General features: G+C 32.0%; 1 protein-coding gene across 2 annotated transcripts; it reads right to left on the bottom strand.

Moving 5' to 3' along the window:
• Positions 1-891: 891 nt before the first annotated feature.
• LOC140863529 (U-box domain-containing protein 32) lies at positions 892-7,049 on the bottom strand. 2 transcript variants are annotated; one of them, XM_073267012.1, is made up of 9 exons: positions 6,635-7,049; positions 5,890-6,011; positions 5,537-5,657; positions 5,159-5,270; positions 4,390-4,657; positions 4,089-4,238; positions 3,170-3,697; positions 1,874-2,629; positions 892-1,450 (listed from the first exon to the last, which is right to left on the bottom strand). In XM_073267012.1, exons 1-9 carry the CDS (start codon positions 6,804-6,806, stop codon positions 1,268-1,270), a joined length of 2,412 nt encoding a protein of 803 aa, XP_073123113.1. In that variant the 5' UTR covers positions 6,807-7,049; the 3' UTR covers positions 892-1,267. The 2 variants fall into 2 exon arrangements, with proteins under 2 accessions (XP_073123113.1, XP_073123114.1); XM_073267013.1 differs by lacking the exons at positions 5,890-6,011; positions 6,635-7,049 and having other exon boundaries at positions 893-1,450; positions 5,159-5,263; positions 5,537-5,656.
• Positions 7,050-11,283: the final 4,234 nt, after the last annotated feature.

The following is an 11,283-nucleotide window of genomic DNA, read 5'->3' as shown; positions in this document are numbered from 1 at the left end:
CTATGAATGTTATTTAAAAATAGTTTTACAATTTTATCATAAATATTGAACCTATATTGCAAAAAAATATATTTCATATTTCAATTTTGAAAAATTGTTATTCCTTGGAAATTTCAATTTTAAAAAAAAATTTAATATTTAATAAGTGGAGGACATGATGATAATTTATGAAAATATAGAAAACTATTTTGAAAAAGTGAAATTTTAAAATAAGATATTTTTTTAAAAAAATAGGGTCACCCTAACTTTTTTAAAAACAGTTTATAAGTTGTCAAACATCTTATTTTGACGACTTATAAGTTGTTTGACCAAATTATTGCCAAACAAATTGGAAGAGCTTATAAGCTCCAAAACAACTTATAAGCTGTTTTGTAAAGTTTATAAGCTCAGTCAAACATCCTCTAAAACATGTATGCTTAATCGAGATTAATTGTCTTTAAACTTACACAAGATTATATGTAGGTTAAACGAGTTTTTAAACACTAATAAAGATATATTAATGTTTCTTCAAAATGTAATATTGTGCTTGTATAAGAATATAAGATGGCCATAATCACTTGTAAATGTTTTAGACATATTTTTACTTTAGTACTCCGAGAAACATATATAAAGTCGTGCGTGATTTATATTTTTTCTGACACCAAAGTTTTCATTTCGAGTGAAGTTTTTTCAGATTTGATATCCAATTATATCAATCCTTCTCCAATTAAAGAAAAAATAACAATAACATATCTTCATAATAAAAAAAAATCAACTCAGTCGTCCTTCAAACACAAATTACCACAAGTTCTCAAACATTACTAGCTCCTGTGCAAATCCCAATCACATGAAAACTAGAAAAGAATGGCCTTCAATAATTATGGTTACAGATCAAATCGCAATACTCCTTTACATAGTCAAATAATAGAAGGGTTGATGCATCGTACAGTGTCCTAAGTTGGCGAAATAAATGTGTACAAGATCAAATTGTCACAAGTTCAATAGCCCTACCAACATTTTTTCAGACAAGTTTGTCACACTCGATTGACGCTGTTAGTATATTATTATGTTAAGCTCAAGAATTTACCTAGTACGCACTTGAAAAATAACGACTGCATATTCCTAAAAAGATATATATACTAAAGTTGATATACATACTAAAGTTGATCTACATTTGTTGGTATAATATTCTTAGGTTTGAACACCACCTAGTAAGAAACACGAAAATGGGTTTTCTTTCTTCCAATTTTTGACACTAAAATATGTGCACATTTTGGTACAAAATGAGTTATGTGTGTTGCTGCCACTCCTGAATTGCATAATAAAGAGCATAATTTGGAAGAAGGTCACAGTTCTCAAGCTGTAGATTTGTCATTGGTGAAGTCTTATGCCCACTGCCAAACCACCCTTTAATCGCATCGGCTTCGTATGTGAAACCATCTGCTGCTATACATGGATATTTCATAACTTCCTACATATTCGAAGAAAATGAAACAAAAAAACGAGTCTCAGTCTAGGGAAGGCAACATCCCATGAAAGGAAATCCGCAGGACATTAACACCGGAGTGGGCACATGCAGCTATAGGAAGTTCCGATATTATGCCTCATAAGTGGTCACATAGGACAATAGAAAAGACTAATACTCCCAATGTGATTCACCTCCCAACGGCATCATATCAAAAATTATAATTAATGATTAAATGTGTAAAACAAATCTTTTAAACTAGATAGCAGATCAAGTAATGTGTTTTTTGCCCACAAGCCGCAAATAGGATAATAAAGGAGCTTCCCAACAATATACTAGTTTCCCCAAACTCCAAGTGTTTCAAAAATAGTTTGTTAAATGCACAGAAGTTAATAAAAAAAAGGTGCAAATTAAAGGTGAAAAACGCACCTGAAAAATAGGACATACAAAATGAGAAGGTATTTTTTGCTGACTCTTGGAATTCGAGCTTGTAGAAGTAGATGTTGACTGTGACTGATGGCACAAGTCCTTCAACGGTTCAAGGCCAGCCCATATTTCAGATGAAAGATCAGGTCGATCCAAGCTATTTGTCTCACAGCACCTCAAAGCCAAATCAGCCAACTGCTTAGCTTGCTCGAGTGGCCAGTCTCCAGCTGACAAGTCTAAAACAGCATTCAACTGTCCTCTTTCTGAGGCACACCTCACATCCCGAACTACAGTACTAGCTGGTCTTGCAGTTAAGAGTCGTAAGAGAATTATCCCAAAGGAGTAGACATCAGTTTCAGTGGTACGAACTCCATTTTCAAGAATTTCAGGGTCCATATAAGCTTTAATTTCGGGATCGATATTACAGGTAAGAGGATTCTCGTTTTGAGACATCAAATTATAGATCCCAAAGTCACTTATTTTGCAAACAAAATTGGGATTGAAAAGAATTTTGGAGGGTTTTAAGTTTCCATGAACATTACAACTATGATTGCCTCGCAAGAAGACAAGGACACTACATATCTCAATGGCAATTCTAATTCGGGTTTGCCATAAAAGAGCGTGGATTTTGGCTGGAGTGGAGAGGTAATCTTCGAGGCTACTATTCTCAATGTACTCGTACAAGAGTGACCTCGATTCAGGACAGGCACCAATAAGCGTAACAAGATTTGGGTGCCTTACCCTGCTTAAAACTTCCACCTGAGGCAAGAGAAGCATTTAGTTTCACATTTTAGAGACATCGAGGATAATACTTCACTTCTGATTAAGAAAAATAAGCTTTTCTAATCCATTCACTTCCATGGCTGCTTTTCTCACTTCCAAAAATGAAATCAAACATTACCTTATTGGTTCTTTCTTCCTCCAAAAGTTATTTCCCCTTTCTAAAAATACTCTAATGCTATATTATCAAATTCAGTACACTATTTTGAAGTTTGAAATACCCCCCACACCATTAAAAATTATATAGATAATCCAACATATTCTCACATGATATGTCATGTACAGGAAATAATACATACAAAACAAAATACACGTCATATTCTACAAGATATTTTCCATCAAAATATTTTTAGCCAAAAAACAATTCCAAACATTTACCCAAGTATTACTGAATTAATGTATTGATAATCAAGCCAGACAAAGTATTTGAATTAAAACATACACTTCAATAAATCATTTTTACTACATATGTAGCTGACAAGCCTGGTGTCAAGATTAATGTAAAGACTAAAGAGTTACCTCGTACTTGAATTCTGAATCACTTTGAGAACCAGAAGAAGGCAACATCTTTATAGCTACTTTAGCATGGAAAAGCACTCCCTTGAAAACACTTCCACTTCGCCCATCTCCAATTCTATGACAGGGATTAAAACCTTGGGTGGCTTCTATGATATCCGAGAACGAGACTCCAAAAAACTGCGTACTTGATATTCCTATAGGATCGTCCTTTGCTGTAGTCATAAGTTTATTAACTTTTCTAATAGTAGAATCATACTCTATCCGCAGTTTATCCCGAGTCCCCTTAAATGTTATCAAGAGATTCACTGCTTGAATAATCTTGTCCTCTAACTCTTTCTCTGAGCAACGGACTTTGCTCAGTTCATTTTCTAATTCAGGTATACGATTCCTGACCAGCTGAAGCTCTTTCAGAGATTGATCGTGGCGATTTTTCATTATTTGGATTTCTTGATTCTGATTGGTTGATACGTCCTCAATTTCTTGTCTTGTGCTCATCTCTTCCTTGTATTGACTTTCTGCTGCTTCAGCCTGAAAAAGGTGTGATGAGTTACACATAAAGATGCAAGAAATTAAAAAAGGAGCAACTTTCTCACTTGTTTCCGCTTCAGAACAACTGAACAAGTAAAGAAACTTTTCTTGAGATGCAAATGATTGGATGTAAGTCAATGTATATGTGCATACATATGGATATATGAGAGCTGAAGATTGCACAATATTCTTCCGAGCCAACTAATACTTATGAGGACCAAAGAATAAGTCAGATGCTCCACTGCTCTTTATTAACAGAAGGATGTGCTCAGTGATTCTTATTGTTTGGTGGAACAGTGTGTTTAAACAGGCTATAGTAATAGTGATATGAAATATAACTGGCAAAATAGGAGGAAGGATTAAGGAGGACAATCTAATAATGTATTTTAACCTTACGCTCAGCATCAAATGCATCTTCTTCAGCCCTCCACCGATTCAAAGATTCTTCAAATAATTTCTGGTTCCAGCTCTTGACATCTTTCAGAGTATGCTCCAGTCTATCTTGAATGCCACTAATTTCGTTTTGATGGCAGATGAAATCCTGGAATATTTTCTATTTAATCGATGCACTGAACAAATTTGTGGAAATTTATCATTTTATGCCATTTGCAGGTGCAAGATTCTACATTCAAGACACAAAAGTTCAGGAAAGGTGTACTAAATGATTCTCCATAAGAGCAAACAAAACATACCAAAGAGTTGCTAGATGACGAACATGGTAAGTACTCTTGAAAATTCACTTTTTCAAATAAAGGCGAACTACTTCCGCTTTCTGCTGTAGTAGTTGAATCCAAAGGGCTCACCAACTCTTCTATCGACCTCGTCGAGTGCTCCAAACACATATTGTCTGCATTGGCATCCATGTTTTCCACATGGTCACATGTTAATGTTGATCCACCGCCATTTAAGGGGAAAGACAAGGCTTTAATAGGAGTCAAACAAGAGCCACTGCCCACAGGCCTAATCAAGAAAAGGGAACACCATATATCAGTAAACTACAATAACATCGATTCCCACAAGCAGTAACAGCTTCTTCATTGCTAAAATGCATCCAGACTACTCAACTTTCACAAAGTCATAGCCATGTCTGGGCCCAAGGGCCTACAGGCCCATTCAAGTATGAATCCACAAATGGACTTTACTAGCAACTAAGTTGTACCTTTCCTCGATTTATGAAAATGATTAACATAAGTTGCTAGAAGAACTCATTGCATTCTCTCATACACATCGACACCTTCCCCACATGATGTATGGCAGGATATTACAATAGTATTATGCCAAGCCCAGGGCCATGCAAGCAAGACTTCACACAGTAAATTCCACTAGCATCTAACTTGTATCCGTCTTCCTTACAGAAGTAATTTAGCCAAGTTGATAAAGGAGTAATATGTGCAGTTTTATAAGCCATTCTAATCTCATTCCGCAATGAACATGGAACAAGAACATTGCATATTAACGAACCTTGAATATATGAGGTCCCCTTTGCAAATGAACCAAATATGGCATGATAATGGTGCCTGCTGGCAAACAAGCATAGGTCTGTTGGACTTGGTCTCTGAAAACTTCCTGCAATCTAGATAATTCTGTATCAGTAACTAAAGAAACTCATCACGTGGAACAGGCATGAGGACTTTAATACTAACTAAGAGTTTTATTCATTTTTATTGGGCCATATAATGGGACTAGAATCTCTCAATGATGGGAACAAAAAAGGTTTGTCATATCACAATTTTCTAACTCTATCATTTCTTTTTCTTCAAGCTATTACAAAAAAGGGTCAGCTAACATAATTTATCTGCAAATAAACGATGTTTCGGTAGCATCAAGTTTGAAAACAACTCGTTAAGAATGTATCAGCTGCAGCTCCCATGACGAGATGACTTATTCTGTGTTGCGCAATAAGTTTTAGGATCCCTTTCTCAGTATTGTCCGTTTCTATCGAAACTTTATCAGCCTGTATCTGCAGAAATACATGGTAGTTGACTTTCTTTAGAGATACATGAACAATAATAGTTCATGTTTGAAGTTTCAATAATAAGCAAAAGACTCATGAAGTTTGAAGATTTAAAGTCTATCAGTAAACAATTGCTGTGAATTATTTATCCATCTATAAGTATAATTAATAAGAAATGATAAAACATGATTCAGCAGTTAATATGAAAAGCAACAGGAAGAGTGAATAGCACAGTTACCCCCATCTGAAATAAGAATAGAAGGTACTGATTGAGAAGATTTTGATTCTTAAGTCCGTCAATTTCCTCGCACGCGTTAATTGCCAAATTTTTTAATTTGCTCTCCCACAGCTTTCCATTCACTGGAAACATATAGTGTACAAAAGATTAAGTCAATTCCAACTAATGATTCAACTTTTCGTATCTTAGAAAATGCATCGAACACATGCATGCACTCACTAAATCACAGAAAGTAACAGACATGTAACAGTCATAACTGAATATTTGGTAACACCAAAACAATTGCACAAAAACCAGTTATTTTCCATCATCATTTATGTCACTTATATGTATATAAGGAGGTGTGAACTCCAAATCCGGATGCTTTACAGAACACGGGCAAAGAGATGAACAAACAAAGAACAGTAATGAAAAAACAAATGCAAAATACATAATGTTCTGAACCAATCCATCAACCAAAAAAAGGACTTCCCAATACTCATCAAGAAGAGAACCAAAACGTATCATATCAACACAAGCACCAGTGGAAGAAACTAATAGCTCGGAAAGGAGAAAGTACACCAGCACAACCAATTCTTTCCCAAGCCTACAGCTGTGTGTTTAGAATCCAAAACCCACAAATCAATTCAGAAAAAAATTGATAATTCACACACTAAATCCCTCGTACAACACAAATTCAAACACATCTGCAAATTCATCCACCGACCCAAAAAAAAAAAAACATGTCTTGATTTGATGGGCTTACAAAGTGGGTCCAAAACCGTGGGACGGTGAACATGCAAGAGGCATATCTTCCTCCCCTCAAAACTCTTCACTGCCCACTCCAGCAAAGACTTTCCCTCCTTCACATTTCTTCCCACAGCAACGTATACCGTAGGATTACAATCAAAGGATTCTCCTTCACTACCCATCATCATCCCACTTTCAAAATCGCACAGCAGTTGATGAGTGTGAATGAAGAATATGAATAATATTATATTCAGGTAAGTGAAGCTATACAAAGTCTTGGTCAGTGAGAAAATTAGCAGTGTAGGTGCCTTACATACTCTTCTTCTTGATTTTTTGCCAAAAAGGATTACTTGAACATTACGTGCTTGTTGGTTTGCGATTAATGGGTCAACCAAGTTGATGAAAAAACATGGAAAAACTTTTCGTTTAAAAAATTCCAAATTACAGAGAAAATGGCGTTTTCGTGGTTCCTATTTTACCACAAGCAGCCATTTTTTCCCATTGCTTTTCTACTTGCTATCTCCGGTCGGCTTTTATTATTTTTCAGCCCTAGTATTAGAGCTGTTAGAATGACCAATCCATGGCGGCCTACAAAAAATCCATCTTTTGGCCGGTTGAGGGTAGGTCGGCCCACCATCTTGGCGGGCTGAAAATCCTCAATCCAACTCAACCAAGATGGGTTGCGGGTTAGGCGGCCGATCCGCGGGTTGGCTCATTGCAAATAAAAATAAATAAAAATCATTATAATTATAAATTTCATTTTATAAATAAATATTAATACAAACATATTAATAAAAATTTTAAATATTGATTTTGTAAATTTTATATAAAGTAATTAATACAAAAAAATTCACAACTTTCATTAAAAAATACATATATTACAATAAAAATAAAAATAAAATAATAATTTCTCGAGGCCCGCGGGCCAACCTGCACGGGTCACGGGCCTAGGCGGGTTGGCCACCTAGGCCCACCTTTAGTTGGGTTGAAAAATTTTTAACCCAACACACTTAAATTGTGTGGCATGGCGGACCAATCCGGCGGGTCTAACCCAAATTGACGGCTCTACCTAGTATAGTCTAGTTTTTATATATATTTTTTAAATAGTTTTTATATTTTTTTTTCAAAATTTTTTATTAATTTATCAACATATGTGCATTTGCCTTGATCTTGTGTATGATATGACTTATGAGTTGTATAAAGGATGCTTAAGATTTTTTTACATTAAATCTGTTGATATTTTAAATATTAATTTGTATAAACCTTTAATAATCTATACTGTATAATAATGCATGATTCCTTTAAAATAACCATTTTGATCATTTAATGAATGAATAAAAATTCTCATTCTTTTGTAGTTTTATAAATTTATTATTACTACTTTTTTTAAAAGGAAAAATTATTATTGCTACTTACCATCACCTTTCAAAAAAAAAAATTTCAATTTTAAAATATATAAATATTAATTAATTTTTAGATATCACATTAATTATTTACGCAAGCAATTTTCTCGCAGGAGATTGCTAGTAATAAATTAATAATAATTAACGAGAATTTAAGAGTTCAAAGAATATCACATCACCACTTATTAAAACATTTGATTTTGTCAGCTCCGTAATTGATTAATTCTCAAATATCATAATTTATACTTTTCAGGACGGATAGAGCCGTCGACCATAGTGTGAGATCTACGTTCCAGGCTAAAGTATATAATTGAAAATTCAAAATGTAAAAATTAAAATTTAAGAAAAAAATCTCCAAAAATTAAGACACAGTGAACCTATTTAACATAAAATTTACTCTCATATAAATTTAATTTGATATTAAATCTTATTAACAACAAAAATAATGTCAGAGACTTTTATTTTATTTTATTTTATGTGTCAAAATCACATGACACCCATTCATTTACCCATTCATGAATTTCAATTCTAGTACGTTGGTGGTGCCAATATATATGTTAGATCTAACTGTCTATTTTTTTTTTCAAGATGTTTGTGCAAATATTTTGGGTGAAAAAAACATGGGTTGTTTGATGTACTTTTTAGACATTATCTGAAAGATAACATCGACCAAATCCAAAACTTGGTATCAAAAGTTCCAAAATAGATTTTTTTTGCACGCATTTTAAAAAGAAATAATAGATTTTTTTTAAAAAAAACAAGTCTTTCTATGTTAGAGATTGAACTTATCAAAGATAAAAAAATTTGAATATTTTTAAATTTCAAATTCATAATAATAAATTCATTGGTTTGTTTTGATAAATTTACTTGAAAGTGTATTTCAAAGCCATAACAACAAATTCATTGGTTTGTTTGAGTAAATCCACTTGAAAAATGAATTTTAAATATGAATTAGTTATTTTTTGAGTCATTGTAGTATATTTCAAATTCATCACAATACAGAAAAATTTCAAATCATTTCTTCAAATAATCTCTCAATTCAAATGCAAGCTAACGGAATTTATAAATTCATTGGTTTGTTTTGATAAATTTACTTGAAAGTGTATTTCAAAGTCATAATAACAAATTCATTGTTTGAGTAAATCCACTTGAAAATGAATTTTAAATTTGAATTATTTATTTTTTGAGTCATTGTATTATATTTCAAATTCATCTCAATAGAGAAAAATTTCAAATCATTTCTTCAAATACTCTCTCAATTCAAATGCAAGCTAACGGGATTGATATAAATTTATATTTGGGGGGAAATACTTAGATGGGTTTAGAATCTAATAAATTTAATTTATATTGTATTATTTGATAAACTAATTAAAGTTTTATTAAACTTTACAAATAATAAAAATAAATTATTAATCCTCCAGGCCAGCGGCGGGCCAACCCGCGCGGGTCGCGGGCCTTGGTGAGTTGGCCCATCTAGGCCCACCTTTTGTTGGGTTGAAAAAATATTAACCCAACCCACTTAAATTGTGTGGCGGGCCGGGCCAACCCGACGGACCTAACCCAAATTGACGGCTATAATTGAAAGCCAATGGAAGAACATGAAAAATGATATTTGGTAAATTTATTATTAAATATATTATTAATCTCTTTTCTAAACTAACATTGAGAAGGTATTAAATAACCTTATCTACAATAAACAATTAAGAGGTCAAAATAGTATATAATAATTTATGCTTTAATATATAGATGATTATAATTAAAAAAATTAGTTTAAGTTAAATATTATCATTTTTATAATAAATAAAATATTACTTTATGCAAATATCTTGCAATTGGAAGAAAATTGGAAAACATGAAAAATGATCTTTGGTATACTTATTAGTATTAAGTGTATTATTAATGACATGCTTTTAAACTACAATAGAAAAAGACATAAATAACCTTGTGTACAATAAATAACTAAAAGGTCAAAATAGTAAGCTCACATTTCAAACTCACATATTTATAATTTAATAATAAAAATTTAAATTATTGATTTCATGTGTGTAAATTTTATATAAAGTAATTAATACAAAAAAAATTCATAACTTTTATTAAAAAAATGCATATATCATAATAATAATAAAAATAAATTATTAATCCTCCCGGCCCGCGGCGGGCCAACCCGCGCGGGTCGCGGGCCTTGGCGGGTTGGCCCATCTAGGCCTACCTTTTGTTGGGTTGAAAAAATATTAACCAACCCACTTAAATTATATGGCGGGCCGGGCCAACCCGGCGGGCCTAACCCAAATTGACGGCTCTAATTGGAAGCCAAGGGAAGAACATGAAAAATGATATTTGGTAAATTTATTATTAAATATATTATTAATCTCTCTTCCAAACTAACATTGAGAATGTATTAAATAACCTTATCTACAATAAACAATTAAGAGGTCAAAATAGTATATAATAATTTATGCTTTAATATATAGATGATTATAATTAAAAAAAATTAGTTTAAGTTAAATATTATCATTTTTATAATAAACAAAATATTACTTTATGCAAATATCTTGCAATTGAAAGACAATTGGTAAACATGAAAAATGAATTTTGGTATACTTATTAGTACTAGTAAAAAGCACGTGCGATGCACGTGAGTACACATATTTTATTTATAATTTGTGAGTTATATTTCTTAGAGTTATAATGATTTTATTTAGAATTTATTTCCTCAAATTAAAATACACCTCCTTAATATATATCATAATACTTTATTTTGATTAAAATAATTTATGGCTTTGACCCACCTTCAAGAATTAATTATTGGAAGCAATGTTTTCATAACCGGACCGGTGATCGAACCGGCTACCTTAAAAAAATGGTCCAATCGGTTCGACCGTTTTCGGACGGTCGGACCGAAAACCGTTTATATAATATAATATAATTAATAATATCTTTTAAATTTTAAAAATCTAAAAGATGTATATAAATAAAAAAAATATTTATCATAGTTTAAAAAATAAATAACTATATAAATATATTCAAAATATTAATTATAGTTATATATAATATATTTTTAAAAATAAATTAATTAATTAAAAAATATATAATAATAGAAAAATAATATTTGTAACGAAGTAAAATTTTCAAATAATCATGTGTATATATATAATAAAATATTAAATTAAGATTTTAAAATTAAAAAAAAAACCAATTTAAAAAAAAATAAAAAAAATTCGAAAACGGTTCAACCGGTTTTCTGGCCGGTTCTTGATCGGTT

The sequence above is a fragment of the Henckelia pumila genome, chromosome 4 (genome assembly GCF_033568475.1).
Source record: "Henckelia pumila isolate YLH828 chromosome 4, ASM3356847v2, whole genome shotgun sequence".
Lineage (NCBI taxonomy): Eukaryota > Viridiplantae > Streptophyta > Magnoliopsida > Lamiales > Gesneriaceae > Henckelia > Henckelia pumila.
Note: the sequence above shows the minus strand (reverse complement) of the source record. Positions and strands in the feature narration are given on the sequence as shown.

Excerpts from the sequence above, each read along its gene's own strand:
- LOC140863529 (XM_073267012.1), bottom strand. The coding sequence starts at position 6,806 with ATGATGATGGGTAGTGAAGGAGAATCCTTTGATTGTAATCCTACGGTA. Across the intron at positions 5,658-5,889 it reads TATTCTTATTTCAGATGGGG|ATACAGGCTGATAAAGTTTC; the intron begins GTAACTGTGCTA and ends GTATTTCTGCAG. Across the intron at positions 4,658-5,158 it reads GGGGACCTCATATATTCAAG|GCCTGTGGGCAGTGGCTCTT; the intron begins GTTCGTTAATAT and ends TTTCTTGATTAG.